This window comes from Planococcus citri, chromosome 2, assembly GCF_950023065.1.
Source record: "Planococcus citri chromosome 2, ihPlaCitr1.1, whole genome shotgun sequence".
Lineage (NCBI taxonomy): Eukaryota > Metazoa > Arthropoda > Insecta > Hemiptera > Pseudococcidae > Planococcus > Planococcus citri.
The window spans coordinates 43,580,284-43,598,184 of record NC_088678.1 but is presented as its reverse complement, the minus strand read 5'-3'; the positions used below and the strand labels follow the sequence as shown (position 1 = coordinate 43,598,184).

The window sequence follows — 17,901 nt, the reverse complement described above, 5'->3', positions numbered from 1 at the left end:
AACAAAACACTTTTTTGAACTTTTACCCCCTTTGGGGAGGTGCTGGGGGCCCTGGACGGGTCCAATCAAAAATCTGACGTCATATTCGTGTTCAGCGTCACCAAAAACATAGAATTCGATATATCACATGTCCCAGATTTTCTTTCGAAAGTTTCACCCAAAATTGAGGGTGGGGGTGCTCCTTCTCCATTAAGAGATCCCATCTCGAAACTCAAATACCTATTTCGAAAAAGCGTCAAAAGGGACATCTATGGACATTTTTTCAAAATTTTAAATGGTAGCTCCCACTTTTAGCACCATTTTGAAATTTGAACTTTCAATTTGAAAGTTCAACTTTCAACTTTTGAAAATTTCAAAATGCTTAAAACGTTCTAAATGCAATGCCCTTTTGTACTGTGAAATTAGTTTTGATCAAAGTATCATAGTTTTGGAGAAATGGGCTGCTGAAGTTGAGTACCTCGAGACAATGTAAAAATAATGGAAGCCCCCCCACCCGTCCCCTGAGGGAGCTGGGACCAAACTAATTGGGGTTCTTACTTATTGGATGGGTATATATTGTAAAAAAAATTTCAGCGAAATCGAAAGACTTGACTCAAAAACGTTGGTTGAGTTGACATGGAATGACCCGATTGTTTCAAAAACAATAATTCAAATACACAAATGCATTTTTTAGATTTCTTTCATTCGATTTCTGTTTCGACTCTTTCTACTTTTACCCCTCCCCTCTCTACCATCCCTCTGATTACAGCTGTTCCGGACACTACTTTTTCGCATACCTATATACTCGTACCTATCCTTCCTCTTTTCATTCCTCATATCGCTCGAAGAAATTCCAAAAGGTTGTTAAACGCTTTTCAAAAAAGAAAATCAAACTTGAAAAAGTTGTATCAAGAATAAGATGTAATTAGGATCCGATCCATAAAAACCATTTTTTTATCATGGGAATTGGGAAGTGATCCCATTATTACCAACCTCATCTCCTTCAATGATCGTACTTTGGGCAATAAATTCCTGTCCTGTCATCAAGACGGCACTAATCATATTACGAGTCGGATTTCCTGGCAAACCTTGGTCGTAATTTCCAAACTCAATCAGTACATTACTCTCATCTGTCGGAGTCTCGACTCTTGATCTCGGCTTCGTGTTTTGGGGAGAGGAAAAAACTCATCACGTAATTGAACGTATTCGTAATGAAGAATGAAGAACAAATGAAACGTTAATAAAATAAATGAAGTGGATTAAATTACAGCAAAATATTAAACATAAGACGACAAAACACGCCCGTAAAACGGTTAATGGCGATTATCAAACGCAATAGCGTTACTAATAAGATGATTAAACGGGAAAAACACCGTCATCGATCGTACCAGCAGATACCACCACGTCTCATCGAAGTACACATAAGATACGTTTCTAAAGGCGAATAAGGCAAATAGAGCAATTGCCATTTGCCCTCCAAAAAAAAAAAAGAAGTAACTTCTGCTATGCTTGCGGGGAAAACGACGACGACGACGTGGACTGAACTGATAGAGCCATATTTCCAAATCCAAAATTCGGAAACAGACGTAAGCCAGGAGAAAAGCATACAGACGAGTATAATATCTCGCACACGCTGACATCGTCGTGTACCGGAACCTACTCGCGATTACGAAAAGAATAAACGTTGGGAAAGATTCGCGTTTTTAGCGATCGAGCCATAAAAAGACTTTTAATTCGGTCGTCTCTAAACGAATTACCTTATTCATTACTGTCAAAAAAGCTACCGCTACCATTTTGTCGGGAAATAATGAAGCGTGTAGTTCGCGACGCATTAAGAAGAAACGCTGCCATGCGATCGCCCAGTGCGACACAGAGCGCAGCCAGCGAATCTCGTACGTACATATCGGCGTCGTTTCCGAATCACCGTCCAAGACCCTTTCGACGACAGTTCTATCAAAGCAGCAGCTACCTTTACATCTTTTTAAGCACGGGGGCAAATGATAATCCCTCAGTTAAAAGTAACGTGAGCGTGCCAAAGGGAAAAAAGGTGGTGACTCATATCACGGCCGTAGTCGTCGTAGTCTTCGCCGCAAGGCTGAGTGAGGGTGACAAACCCTTCTGTCATTTGCCTCAGAAACGGCGTAGACTATCTATTGTATCATTGGCAATGGCTGACAGGAAATACATTAGCGTAGCACACGGTGAGCCGACTACCGTCGTCACCGTGTATAATTGCGTACACCGAGTTTGCTCGCTGCCAGTCACAAGGGTGCATCCATTTTTACCGCGTTTTTAGGGGTTAATTTCGAGATGATTTTGTTTCCAAGAGGTACACGTAGTCGTACGTGCGATGAGCGGTGTCTCGTGTACCTCTATCGAGATTTCTTTTTTGTGCTCTTTTTTTTGAAGCCTGGTTTTCTTCGTATCGAACAACAATACATGTGCTACCGTTTCTTATACAAGGTGTCCTGATTCCTGGCGAGGGAGGTATCCCAACTGGCAGAAAAATTTTTGAACCAGATAATGCTCAATTGAAAGAGCATGCATAAAGATATATTTCCAGCAAAAATTTCGGATGCTGAAGTGGATTTTTCGTTTTTTGGTGATTTTTTGAGAATTTATTAATTATTTAGGCCAGAAATGAGGAAAAGTCATAATTTCGTCAAATTGACCTATAGGAAGCTGAAGTACTCTATTTTTGGCATCCTCAATCACTTGGAAACGGTTTCGATCCGTTTTGAGCAGTTCTGGTGTCTCCAGCAGATTTTTTAAAAGTTGAAATTTTTACAAAATTTGATCCAAATACCTAACAAGGGAACCTCTTGAGATGTCCGCCTCCGATTTGAACGGGACCGCGATTTTTTGAAAGAGCATGGTCTAAACCCCCTAAAACCAAATTTTCAGCTGCCCAAGTTTATTTTTCGATTTTTGGCGAATTTTTGAAAATTCAAAATTGACTGTTTTTGGTGATTTATACTTTTTTTAAAAAAAGTAGGTAGGAACATGATCAGTAAACATGATCAAAATAAATCCTAAAACTGATATTAACTCCCCAAATCCAAATTTCGCCATTTTCAGCCATTCTGGAGCTTCCAGCGCTATTTTACAATTTCTCCAGAATTTTGAATTTGCTCCAGAAGGCGTGAATATAAAGTTGAGCAGCTAAAAATCGGGTTGGGTGTTATACTCGACCTATTTAATAAAGAATTTATCCACATTTGAGCCGATTCTGGAGGGAACGCCTCAAGAATGGGGTTTTGACCAGTTTTTTTCAAATAAAAAATCCAAAAAATCAAAAGTTTCCCGTTTGCGAGGAAATTTATGAAATTTGCGCAAATCGCAGTACTTCGTCATGAACTAACCCCACGAGGGCGAATTTCGCAATTTCCATCCATTCTGGGGGCTCCAGCGCGATTTTTCAATTTCTCCAGAATTTTAAATTTGCTCCAGAAGACGTTAATATGAAGTTGGGCAGCTGAAAATCAAGTTGTGTGTCAAACTCGACCTGTTTAACGAATTCATCCACATTTGAACAGATTCTGGAGGGGACACCTCAAAAGTGCTTTTTTGACCAGCTTTTTTTCAAAATAAAAATGTTCAAAAATCAAAAAGTTCCCGTTCGCGTTTGCGAAAAAATTTTCGAAATTTGCGCGAATCGCAGTATTTTCTCATTAATTAACCCCACGAGAGCAAATTTCGCCATTTCCTGCCTTTCTAAGGCCTCCCTTTAATTTTTGGATATTTTTATTATGAAAAAAGTTGGTCAAAAAACCATTCTTGAGGCGTCCCCTCCAGAATCGGCTCAAATGTGGATAAATTCTTTAAACAGGTCGAGTATAACACATAACCCGATTTTTAGCTGCTCAACTTCATATTCACGCCTTTTGGAGCAAATTCAAAATTCTGGAGAAATTGTAAAATAGCGCTGGAGGCTCCAGAATGGCTGGAAATGGCGAAATTTGGATTTGGGGGGTTAATATCAGTTTTAGGATTTATTTTGAACATTTTGACTGATCAAGTACGTACTTTTTTAGAAAAAGTATAAATCACCAAAATAGTCAATTTTGGATTTTCAAAAATTCGCCAAAAATCGAAAAATGAACTTGGGCAGCTGAAAATTTGGATTTGGGGGTTTCAGAACATGCTCTTTCCAAAAATTGCGGTCCCGTTCAAATCGGAGGCGGACACCTCAAGAGGTTTCCTTGTAAGTTGGAAAGCTAAAATTTCAGCATACTGAGTCGATTGGAGGTGATTTCAAGTCGTTCTATAGTCTTCAGTAAAATTTGTGGAATTCCAGAGTTTCAAAAAAAATCAAAAATCGATTAGTGCTTGTTAGTGACCTACTTGACTGATTACACACCATTTTTTCAAAATCAGGTTCTGCCATTTCAGGGAGTGTTCCCCATTTTACTTTTCTTTTTCACTCAAAAACTAAACTCTAATTTTCGAAAATTTTTTGTTTTCGAAAAAAAAAATGAAAAACTCATTCCAGAATTTGTAAATCTAAAATTTTTATTAGGTACGTTTTTTAAAGATCATTTTACAATTTTTGACAAATTTTCAATTTGAAAAAGAGATGAAGGATCTACCTATTCACCAAAAATTTGTAAGAATTTTTTGTTTGTTTTTCGTTAATTTTTCAGGTAATTTATTTACGTAATTCTATTACGCTTTCAAGTCTTCAACCTTTTTGTTTAACCATGTAGTTTTTAAATTTTTGACGAAATTTTTATCAAATTTGAAGAATAATTTCCCAAAGTTTAAATTTTTGGTAAAACAGCTAAATATTGCACTAGCGAGTCAGTTATTGCGAAATTATAACATCAAAAAGAATTTAAACGCTGGTATATCTGTCATTAACCGCTCGAAACGTAAATCGTACGAGATTAAATTGCTCATCCTCGAGTGACCTTTTGGCGCTTATGGTATCTGGAACATAGTGCTTTACCGGGTGTTTAAATTTCGCATTGAAATTATGTTAAAATGATGGTCCATTATCCGCGGCACACTCTTATTATGGAGAGAAATAAAGACGGAAAACGACGCTATTGCGCTTCTGTAATGGGCTCCTACTGCATTGATAAATATCCATTCGGCAACGACCAGTCTAATAATAAATAAAAAATGTATTTATATTTGGGTCGGGAAATTTTCTAGATTTCTGGAATTGATAAGTTTTCATTTATTTTCGCAGAAAACTCATCCGGTAAATTACAGACAATTTCCCGGTTATCAACGGATCGGGTCGTGAGAGAGACACGTTCCTAGTGCTGGCCTATACTTTTCAAATAAATTGACCACTTTGGCGGCTAATTTACCTCGGTTATGGGGGAACCTTCATCGTCTCTCTCGTTTATATGTTTCCCTTTACTCTGGATACGTACTGTAAACGTATTACGTATATACGCAGCTTAATACCCTACTGACGTACGAAAATGATCCTTCGCCTGGGTAACCCTTGCTACTGATATTTTTCATTCCACCTACGTTTTTATTTATTAGGTTTTTTTTTTCATGCGTATGCTGTGTTGTATTTGTGTACCTTGATGAAAGAGTGCGAAATTAATGCGGATGTGTTTGAAGCGAACAGAGACGAGGAGAGGTCAATTCGCGGAAAATGCTCGAAAAAGTATACGACCGATTGGGAGAAATAGGTTCTCCCTGAATTTTTTGCCAAGAAAAGGTTGAATTTTTTGATGGAGCATTTTCCAAAACCTTTGTAATCGAAATTTTTGACGATTTTTTTCAACTCAATTCTAGTATAAAAATTGGAATTATTGTAACTGAGCTGAAATTAGGTTATAAACGTCCCACGTATAGTAAATGAAATCATTCTATAACTCTGTGTTCATTTTTGAAAAAAAAATGACACGATCACATTCCGTATTCACCACATAATAAATCTTATCATCTCGCACATAAATACGGTTTGTTAAAAAGATTTAACTTTTCCAAACACACGCTAAAGCGAACGGATGTCTCGTCGTCGTGGTCTCCATGTCCATATAGTCCGTACATACGACACGACGTCCAGAGGGGTAAAAAAAAATACCAGATTCATACAGCAAGGTACTACATAGGTAAGGTATATATATAGAGTACAATTACCATAACAAAAGAAAAAAGCTAGAAGGGTAACGCTGCGTTATCCCCGCAAACAATGATAACATTTGCGAAAAGGGAACTCGGTTTGGTATTTTCCGTGACCGGAAGCCGGTACGTTTATTTGGAAAACGTCAACAATGTGACCAAACCTGTACCGAGCGACGTTGCGTCCATATTGAAAGATAATTCCGCCCTCGTCGCATTGAAAAAGACGAAAAAGCACATGATTCATTCGACGCTTTTGTCATCGTGAAAAGATATTCTCTCGGTGAAATTCTTACCGAGCGGTTGGAAAGTTTTCTTATAAAACACTAATGGAAGTATATTGCTCGGCAGTCAATAAAAACATACCCAAGCAGGGATGAAATAGCTGTATATCAATGCTTACGTATGTACTTGCTGCTATACATCTATCTGTATCAAGAATCTTCCGAGCAATCGATTCGATTCATTTATAATTTTTAATACATATATCTAATACTCACTCTGACGGGGTATAATTATCTCCATAGAAAACAAGCTACACTAAAGCAAAACTTGTTTGCCTTCACTACCACCCCTTCGGCAGATTCCTAACGCCGTCAGATCAATTCAAAAAATCTACCATCTTTGCGACTAGAATGAGAAAATTTCCGCAGAAAAAACGAGCAGCAAAGTGAACGCGAAAAAACCTCCTCTAATGCTGCAGCGAGCCAAACTGAAGAAGGAAAAAAAAGAAGAAGAAAAGTTGAAGAAGTTTAAAAATGTACTGGTGATTGCTTTTGGCGGTGACAGGCAGGTGTAATGTGCCAGAAAATAAATATTTCAGCTCCGGTCCTCGTTTGTTATTCATTTTGTACGCTGTTTCAACCCTCTCCGCCGTTGTCGAGTTGTTTTTTCTTTTTCCCATTTTTTAACTTCCCCGCTCGACTGCCCTGCTGTCGGACTTTTGACTTGAACGGCGATTTTTCTTTTAGCCGGTCGTGTCGTTGGGCGCGGTTCAGCGGGTAGAACGCCAACATCCCCTCGTCTTCGCCTCTCTAGCTGCACCTACGACACTTCTCCTTATCATCTTTCACCCTAAATTCGAATGAAATTATAGAGGGGATGAAACCGCGTGAAAAAAACTGCTGTTGACATTGTACCTATAATTCTACATTTGGCGATTAATTAAAACATCATTCGATGATTTTTTACCCATTTTTTATCTTTTTTTTTTACTTTTCTATTTTTAAAAATAAAAAGAATGATACGTATTACTTTATTCAAATTACTAATCGTATCTATATTGATTCATAAGCAAAATTTTAGTAGGTCATTGTAGCAATCCGCAGCATGAAATCACCACAAGTTTTCGTTTGAAGGGAACAGTCAGAAAAGATCCCTTCAGGATGGAATAATATCCTGATCATCTTTTTTCGCGTGAAATTTTTCAATTGATTGAATGATTGATATACGAGCAAACTTTCAGGTGAATTACAAATTTCAATAGCTTTAAGAGTAGTCAACCTTACCGAAGGAAGAATTATTCCTTCTTTTCTGAACCAGGCAAAGCTATGATCTTCCCTTTCCATCGGCCACCAATTTTCTGAAAATTGAAAAAAATCATACGACTCAGCATGTTGAAATTGAGGTATAGAGTAAATTTTGATTTTCCAACTTCATGTGCTAAGATTTTTGTGAGAAATTCAACTTTCAAAAATCTACTGGAATAAGGTATTAGAAATTCTGAAAATAGTTTGAAACCATTTACAATCGATTCAGAGATTCGAAAATACGGTGGGTTAGGTACATTATCAAATGTGAGCTTTCCAACTCGATCTGGCAAAATTTTGGTTTTTTGTATTTTTGGTTCGATTTGATTTTTAATTTAAAAATTGAAAAATGCACTTCAGTGCCTGATATTTTATCTTTTGAGGTATTTTTGTGTGCTATTTCCATCCAGCTTTGTCTAGTTCAAAAAATATTCCAGCAGTTGGGATACCTCTTTTGTGAGATAAACTTTTCAAACCAAAATATGCAGCTCCTGGCGCAGAAGTAATGATGCATAAATGAGGAAAAATCTCCGAAACTAACATTCTTGAGACTCACTGGCCAGCTTTCCATCTTCATTGAAGTTAATTCTGTGGAAATTTCAACTTCCAAAAATCTGCTGGAGACTCCAGAACTACTGAAAACGGTTCAAAACCCTTCACAATCGATTCAGAGGTTCGAAAATAGGATGCTAACCAAACAGGGTGTCTACAGGTAGTGAAAGTAGTGAAAAAGCGGTGATTTTCAGCAATTTTTCTTGAAAGGTAGTAAAAAATGAAAAAAGTGGAAAATCCAATTGATAATTTGAAAAAATAAGTGCCAAAGTTTATTTGAACAGTTCTTAATAAAATTTTTTTGGAAAACTAAAAAAATTTCTGGAGGCTTCAAATTGACTTAAAACCATTCCTAGTTGACTCGGGTTCCTGAAAATTTTCGCGAATGTACTTTCACGGATGATAAAATCTTGAATTGCCATTTTTCCAAATGATAAATTTCACGATTAAAAAAATTCTCAAAAAATCGGCGACTCTTCCCCCTCTTCTTTCCTCTGAATGGACGATAAAATCTTGTGTTTTTTTTTGAGAAAATTGGCAAAAATGTCTACTTTTTTGTCAACATTTACAAAAATTTCTGTTTTGTTGGTCAAAATTCATAAAAGTTCCAATTTTTTTACCAACATTATGTACCTTACTTACTAAGGAAAAAGCTGTTTTTTTTTCAAAATTGCCCTCAAGCCTCACTTTTTTGGTCAAAATCGTCAAAAAGATCCTCCTTTTTTTTTGCAAATTCGTCATTGTATTTTTTGAATGGTCCTATTTTTATTTTGTTAATTCATCGAGTTCGTTCAACTTCATTTTGTATGTACTCGTACATCACATTTATGAGAAATTGTAACAACTTCAATAAATTTTGCGATGGTTTTATAATCATTGAATTGATTTCGAATTGATGAAAACGTCCTAGGTACTCTAATGTAAAAAATTACAAAGTTCAAATCAAAAAATAAATAAATAAATAAATAAATAAATAAATAAAAATGAAAAAAATCGATCTGTGAGGAGGAGGGGGGTGTTGAAAATATTTTGGAAGGTAGTTATTTTTTTTGAAAGGTAATAAAAATGTAGTGATTTTCGGTAAACAAATTCCTGTAGACACCTTGCCAAATTTTAGCTTTCTTGGTCAATCTAGTAAAATTTTGATTTTTTGCATTTTTAAATCAATTTGATTTTCAAAATATCGTCAAAAATTGAAAAGTACACTTTAACTCCTGAAATTTTGGCCAAAATATGCGGCTCCTGGCGCAGAAGTAATGATTCAAATATATAAGGAAAAAACGTCTTGAACCAACATTCTCGACCTCTTGAGATCCAGTGGCGTAGAAAAAGAAGCAAAATGAGATATTCAAAAATCGTTGGAAGGCTCCGAAGCTCCTCAAAACGTTTCGTGACCATTTACAATGTTTTTGGTGGGTAGATGTAGACAGGTATGTACCAAATTTCAGCTTTTCAGGTCAGTTTGGTGAAATTTTAATTTTTGTTCCATTTTTGGTGTAAACTGATTTTCCAAAATTCAACGAAATTCGAAAAGTGTGCGTCAGCACCTGAAATTGGTGATCTATTCCATACTTTTTCGATCCAGCTATGTACGGTAGAAACATTTTTAATCTAGTTAAAATAGGTACCTTCCTTGAGTCATTTTTTGAAAGTCTACAACCTCTCAATGCTCCTTGCTGCTTCAGACACCCATTTCGAGAAAAATGTCAGAAAATTATGACGACGTTTGCTGATTTGACCACTTGAGATCGACAAGTTCAAAATATCTATATATATTTCTTGGATGTGATCTCGTGATGCTTCTGTATTCCCTCCTTCTCCTGCATCATTTTGACAAGATACAAAAAATCAAGCAATCTTCCCAATTCATATTATTTTATTGTCAACCAAAGATCAAATTCTTTCGAACTATTAGTTAAATTAAAGTTTGGTATTTTACTGCGAGTAAAGTGTAATTTTTACTTGATTATCAAAAATCTCGGTGCATTTACGTGGGAACGATAATGTCTATAATCCGATTAGAACTGGAATAAAAATCTTTAAGAGTCTGGCGATAAAAGCGAGAGCACGAAAAAAAATACGACGACTAGTCGTCGTCGTAGCATTTAACGCGTGCGAGAGACGAAGACAAGGGGGTACAACGACGAAGGAAAAGTATAAGAAGAAAAAGAGAGACAACGAGACGAAGCGTGGTGGTTGGGAAAAAAGAAAGAAAATATGGAAAAATTGCAACCTCGAAGAAGGCGAAAAGGATAAAACAGCGTTTTGTTTTCGCCGAGAGAAAGTCAGAAAAGAAAAACACGTATAAAAGGTAATCTTTTAAAACGGCTATACGCACAGATTTTGTGAAAATTCACGTAGCCGTTTTTCAACACGTATAGGTGGCTCCAGGCTGCCTCTGACATTGCGATCGTCTATCGTAATAAAGATAGGTTTATCTGTGCTCGTCCCGTAATGCGGCCTCATTCCTCGCAATTTTCGAAAGAAATCCGCCATCGTTTAATGGTAAATTCTCGTCAATGTGTAGCACCACAGTATATAGAAACCGCCGTCATGTCATATCGAAAAGGGATAAAAATCTGGCCAACGAATGCGCGATCACGCATCTTTCGGTTGATTTACTCCGTTCTACTTGTCTGCTCCTATCCGCCTACAAGTATTCTTCTTGTTCGCCAATATCGTTGATTTAGGTTTTTATTTTATTTTTTTCTTCTCTCTCCTCGGTATACTTATACATAGGATACGAGTATATAGACTTACGTGTATCCTCATCCAGCCTTTACTTTGCTACCTCGAAGGAAACTAAAGTCGGCGTTTGTGTGCGGCCGCGTTCTCTCAAAGGAAACGGTGAATTAATTTTTTACGTGGCCTTTGCGTGGGTGCTCCGCATCCCGCGCCTCCATCCAAAGCTGCGAGCGCGATTTCCCTGGCGAAAAATGACGCCATTCAGGCGACGCGTGGTATACGGGGTGTCAACTTTTTTCTTCGACGTTTTGTTAGCGTTACGAGTTCAATTATTTTAAATGGTAACTTTCGCGGATTACTTTAATCGTGTTACCATTTTATTAATATTAACGATGCTTTCGGATTAGGTGACGTTATGTGTGTTGTTTGGGAAGTGATTAGATACCTTTTTTCCGTTTCCTCCTTCTCCCCAGCCGCTCTGCTTTCTTTTAATTACGCAATGACGAAGCTGCTATCGATACTTCTCTCTTTTTTTCTCTCCGAAGAAGCCGTACTGTTGATTGTGGGGTGTTTCATTCGAATGTAGTTAGCAATGAGAATAAATGAATTTCGACTACGTAAAAATGGCGTGAGATTTGTTCAATTTCATTTGAAATGCTGAGGGTTGCACTTTTCAAAGTCATTGGGCTTAAAGCTTGTATAATTGACGAAAAAAAATCTTGCACTTGCTATGGCCAAAAATCAGCCCAAAGAAAATTATTGAAAATGTTGAAAGTAAAGTTTTTCTTCTACTGAGGTGAATTTTCTCAACTTTTTCATCTTAAAATGAATTTTTCGATTTTTTTTGAGTTATTTCTCATTTTAAAACTTGTTTTAGAGGGGGCGGGGATCAAAAAAATTAATCATTCTTGGTTCAACCCGATTAGGAATTCAAATGCATTGCATGATGGAGGAGGGGTAAGAAGGATTATATCGAAAAAATACATCAATTTTGAACTCAACGCTTCAAATCAATAATAATCAATGTACATACAACTTCACTGCGATCAAATTTTGATTAAAATTGGAGGCTTTTGAGATCCCACTTTGAAAATTATTTTTGTTATCAAGAAAATGAAAAAGTGCCTTCATTGTAATTTTCTCCAGAAATTTTAAATGGTTGTTCTCAATTTTTGTACCTCCTTGTTACGAAATGTTGAACTTTCATTTGAAAGTTTTAATTGAATAGGTCAGTAGATTTTTGCGACGCCCAAGTTTTATTTCAACAACTTTTGTCTCAGTCTTTTTTTCAATTTAGTCTTTTATTTTTTACAAATCAAAAGGAAAAACCAAACCCCCTCCCATTTCATCTTCTACAGTAAGCTTTATATAGAAGCTGCAGTCACTCTATAGCCTTCAATCATCCCTTTAGTCTCGCCTGTGGCGGATTATTAAACCAGTACGAGTGCTAGGTATGTCATTGTATGTAGTACGTACACCTCGAATGGGAAAGTGTGTATTTTAATTTGGCGTTTATTTCGGCATGAGCCGAAAATAAAACCTTTATAATCCGTAAATATTGAAGTAATACAAAATACAAGGATTTGTTCCTTTTTAAAATAACACGTTTTACGGTCAGCACACGCGTGAATACACCCTAATGTTTTCCAGGTCTTTTGTATAGTATGTATATGCGTGTATAAAAAGGGTGAATTCATTATGGAGTTATGCATTTTAGCTTACAGCATCCCTTATAACAATGACGTCACCTTTAATTGCATTATTCGTTTCTCATTCTTAGTTATTGGTACGGAATACCGCGCTGCGTTAACCTTGACGTGGAAAATTGTAATTAAATTTTTCGTACGTAGCGACTATAGCGAGTGACTCGTCGTCGTGGTGAGAGTGAACTTGCATTGACCCGAAATGCTGGCTTGCGTTGCGCACCGAGCTTGACGTTATTTTAACAAATCGTTGATCAGTGAGTTGTAAAATACTGCAGAGGGGGACGCGTGTTAACTCGATCGCTGTGGTCGACATTTGTAAAACGCTTACTTACTTATACATATTATAAAGGATGATTCGCACGTGCGACTTTTAATAGGTACATACATATACGAGTATATAGGATAGAGATACTCGTCGTCCTCCGTGCATGGATGAAAATTTAACGTGATTTTAACCCCCTTTTCCGTTCTGTTCGCAGTGGATGCCGAATACGAAGACATGGATGACTTACATGGCGAAAGTTCACTGCCTGAGAGCGACGTAATGAGTCCGGATTCCAATCATAATTTACAACTGACGTGCAACGAGAGAGCAACCGCTGCCATAACTGCCAAATTCGCTCATATTAGAAACGGATCGATTGAAGATGATCAACAGCAAGCGATGATGGAAGCGATCGAGGCGATGGAATCCATCAAAGTGATGAATGGTATCAAGCATGCGGATGATAGTTTTGATTGTGAGTCACAAGATGGTCAGCCGTCGTCGCAGAAGGACTATATGGCTGATACACCCAGTTCTGATCTCGTGATAGATGAGCGGTCGTTGGGAAGTCAGAGTATTGCGAGGTCTGATTCGCCCGATTTGGATAGCTGTCTCAAGTTGGATGATACTGATAAAGGTTTGTGCTATTTTGTAATTGAAATTATACTTCAGTTAGTAGTTGATCAGGAATCGTGTCTTGAGGCTTTTGATTCGTGAAAAATGAATCGATCTAGCGTGATTCATTCAATTCTGCGCCAGGAGCACAACGTTCAGATGATCGTGAATGTTTTCTATGAACCCACTAATACGAGTGGTTCTGCGCCAGGAGTACGTTTCATTTCATATGGTGCAAGTACTGGTCTAATTTTTGGAGGTGTCCATATTCTGTGATTGAGTTGCACCCATAAATACAATTCCTAATTCAGTTGGTTATCAGTAATCATCTTAAATTTAAAATCACTGCTGAATCGGGATGCTGAAACCGAATATGACATCAGAATTTTGATTGGACCCATCCATGGCCCCCAACAAATCTTTTGGACAATTACCCCTGGGAGGAGGTTGTAGGAGCTATGGGTGACGTCAATTTGAAAAACTGAGGCTATTTTCGTGTGCAGCGATATCGAAAACATACTACCTATTTCATGTGTCACCCGAATGAAACCATTTTTTTTAGGATACTCCCTTTGGGAAGGTGCTGGGAGCCGTGGATGGGGTCCAATCAAAATTCTGACGTCATATTCTGTTACAGCGTCGCCAAAAACATACTATTTCATGTTTCGCACGAACAAACCCTTTTTTTGAATTTTTACCTCATTTGGGGAGGTGTTGGGGGCCGTGGGTGGGGTCCAATCAGAAATATGACGTCATATTCGTGTTCAGCGCTACCAAAAACATATAATTCGATATGTCACATGCCCCAGGTTTCTTATTGAAAGTTTCGCCCAAATTTGGGGGAGGGGGTGCTTCACTTCCCCTAAATCGGAATTTGTGAATAACGACTCTCAAAAACATCATTATTTTCATTTAAAAATAACAACATTATAAACAATACTCCAGAAATTACTTCAACAGCAGTGGTGTTGGTACCATATTAACCTTATTACAGGTGAGGGGATGTTGGTTTTGGTCGAATTTGACTATGGCGCACCCGAGGTACAATTTTGGGTAAGTTATATGTTGTTCTAGGATCAATACTGCATTTAAAAAATATTTTTCAAAAAGTGTGCCGAAAGGCCTTAGGGTGTAAGGGGGACTTCAAAAAATTGAATCGAAATTTTGGAGGGGAAAAGTGGGGGGAGGGGACTGTTGATTTTTTTTGGCAAAAGCCCTTATGCATACGTACACTTTGGTTCAAGTTTTAAAAAAGTCGTCCGGGTCAATCCTGAGAAAAAAATTGAAAACGATTTTCGATTTTTGAGGAATTACCTACTCAAGAGCCACTCAGAGTTAAGGTCCAAAACTTGGGGAGAATACTCATCTTGGGGGTACCTATACATCACATAAGTTTCACCTCCAAAGGTCTCAGGGGCCGCTCGACCATACTTATCTTCCTAGGGCCTTTGTAAATTGTGTTTACAATTGTTAAAACCGCTATTTTTCAAACAAATTTTCATCAACAATTTTTTGTCCCATCCTCGTGGCGAATTGTTGATGAAGTATTCGCCAGAATCTGAGGGGTACATACAAAGTTTCAGCTGGTTCAACTTGGGTGAAATTTTGATTTTGATTCCAGCAACACCTCAGAAAAGTGGCGACTCTTTGGTGACAGCTTGATCATCAAGTCACCAAGTCGAAAATCAATTGAATTTGTCACCAAGAAGTCATCCGACCGTCGAAAATTTTTTCAAGTGCCCTGGGGAAATTTTACACGTGGTCACTGGTTGGTGAAGCTGTCACCAAAAAGTCACCATATTCGTAAGATGTTGGAATCAAAATCAAAATTTCACCTAAGTTGAACTAGAAAGCTGAAACTTTGTATGTATATCCTGATTTTAACTCTCTGAATTGAATGTGTAAGTTTCGAACTGTTTTAAGCAGTTTTGAGAAGAAAATCAGTGTATATGAAAATATAAAAAAAGAAAATGCACTCCCCATACTTTCTTCTTTGTTAAGTTGACTTGATTCAAAAAACTTCGATTTTATAAGCACAGCTTTATGAAAGCTAACGAGGGACTGCAGACTACGAGACGTACTTACTTTCATTTACGAAAATCAAATTTTGGATGAAAAAATATCCGGATTTGTACGAAATTTTTGGAATTCCTATGTTTTGAGAAAAACATGCTGCACGTTCTTCAACGTACTTACATGTGTAATAATACTCGTTTCAATTGGTTATGTACTCCTACATCTAAGTAGTCTGCAATATGTACGAGCTGCGTAAAAATCGCATATATGCGAAATTTATGTACGTAACATGTAGATACAAACCATTAACTATCGATAACACGCTTGAAAAATTCGTATTTGTATTTGGTCGAGTATTCGTCTAGGAGTCTGGTTGTGGAAGAAAGTTGGCTTAAAGCCTTTTAATAACCCGCTTGGGGCGGTAGAGTACGGCCCTTGGACCGCGATAAAAATAGGGTTGCGATAGGAAATCAGACTAGAAACGAGGGTTATTTTGCAATTTTCGCGACATTTTTTAGACGAATGTATTTTATAATGTTGCACGTATATCAGCAATAATAGCCTATTTCAGACACTAAGTAACTCATTAGATGTCTTCGTCGTATGATGTATGAGGCTCGAATGCCAAAAGGCGGCCGTATAGTTAGTTTGTTAAATGACTGAAAAACTAGCAAAACAAGACTATTTCGCTGTTTTTGCTCGACAATTGTTCGGTGCAACATACTCGCAGTATATCCTCGGCTATGAGGGACGTATTGTATTACTGGACGCAGAGCCATTCATTTTGCATCGGATGGCAAAAATTCGCTAATTTTGTACGCTTTATGGGAAGTAGAAGATATTTGCCAACTTCTTTTACGAGAGTTATCGTTTCTTATTTGCGTCTGCAGTGGAAATGAAACAGTATGGTATTTGATGAGATATCAAGTCATTGTAGACGCCTTTAGTACATACAATGTATATGTAGTTCTGTATCTCTCTACCCTGAGGGGTAAAAAATTCTCTTGTATAATGTCTCGAACCCGTGTTTTAAGTATTTATGGAGGTTACGATTACTATGGTTCATGTATATGAGGCATGTAGTTGACATAAGTTGCAACGAAGAAAACTTTTCCCACATAGTTGACGTACGCATCAGATAATTTGTTGAAAGTAAAATTTCACTACGCCAAAAATGATTCTTTACTTGCGAAACAAGTTTTACTCTCGCAAAGTCCTCTCTTCCGGATGAGAAATTCTCCTATAGCTTTCGCAATAGTTTAGACTTTGGAGGAAAAATTTCACAACAGGCTCTCCTAAGCTGCGTACCAAGTTGGACCGTATTTTCTTATTCAAACTCTTTCCCGATTTCAACACCGCGCCGATGATTTTTATGTTTCCACCTTAAAGTTTTTCCCAACTTCGGTTTTCATTTTAATCTTGACCGAGTTTTTGATTTATGGCGTGTCGTACTTCTTTACACATTCGGGGTTGCTGTGTATTTTTTTGTATTTTTGGGGTATGTTTGTTGAAAAAAATAAATAAAAAGGAAAGGATACCGTGTGTATTGAAGTGTATCTCGAGAGCAGACTTTGGTGATTGAATAAAAATGGGGTGTTTCGAGTCCTGGAAATCACATACTCGTATTAGGATTGCTAATTGATTTACAAATTTAAAATTTTAATTTCAATAAATCTATTTAGGAGCTATCTTGGTGAAATTTTTGTGATTTTGTCAATCACTTTCGTCAGTTGAATTTCACTCAAAACTTCGTCAATTTTTTTCGACTTCCACGAATTTTGAAACAGGCTGTTTCGTTCGTTACAGTGGGCTCAAAACACAAAATATTTTACATCTGCGATCTAATCATTCGCCTGCCTCTATAATTAGAAAATTCGCCAATAAAATCTGCTAATGTTACACACTATAAAGATAATCTCTCGTACTGTAAATTAGCATCAACATCGCATCGGTCGGTGAAAAGTTTACCGCAAAGTTTCGAGCATTGTATTCTATCACGATACGGACACCGCGTCCCGTTCGAAAGGAACAAATGCCACAAACAGGATACCAACTTCTTTTCGTTGTCCGGTTTCTCGAGTATCTTTTAACGGCACTTTGATGAGTTGAGATAAATAAGTAACTATCTAGAATAATTCCGTTCATGTGGTAGATACGTATATTCGTCGTTTATGACGCTCTGGATGAAGGTCGTTTAAATAGTTAGCTGCTGCGAGCTGCGTCCAAATCAAAACCTGAAAACCTAAAATCATTATCAATAAGACTGGTAAGCCGGAGGTGAGAAGTTGAAACGTTGATAAAATAAATTATTTCCGATGTTGGGTGAAAGTTGGATGTGTTTATTGCGGTGTGATAACGAATGCTGCGGTCCTTATTGATGTTCCAGTTGTCGCGGAAGTGTGTTGAGATAAATGTGATGAGACGTGGTCAACGATATACGTACGTAAAAGTCGTAGGTTGGAAT

The 17,901-nt window shown here is 37.3% G+C and overlaps 1 protein-coding gene across 3 annotated transcripts in view; it reads left to right on the top strand.

The window, feature by feature from the left end:
* zfh1 (Zn finger homeodomain 1) overlaps positions 1-17,901 on the top strand; it is a 358,078-nt gene that overhangs the window by 150,647 nt on the left and 189,530 nt on the right. For all 3 annotated transcript variants that reach the window (XM_065350413.1, XM_065350414.1, XM_065350412.1), the window contains exon 2: positions 13,021-13,443. In XM_065350413.1, coding sequence (XP_065206485.1) covers positions 13,021-13,443 — 423 coding nt within the window. The remainder of the gene's footprint in view (positions 1-13,020; positions 13,444-17,901) is intronic.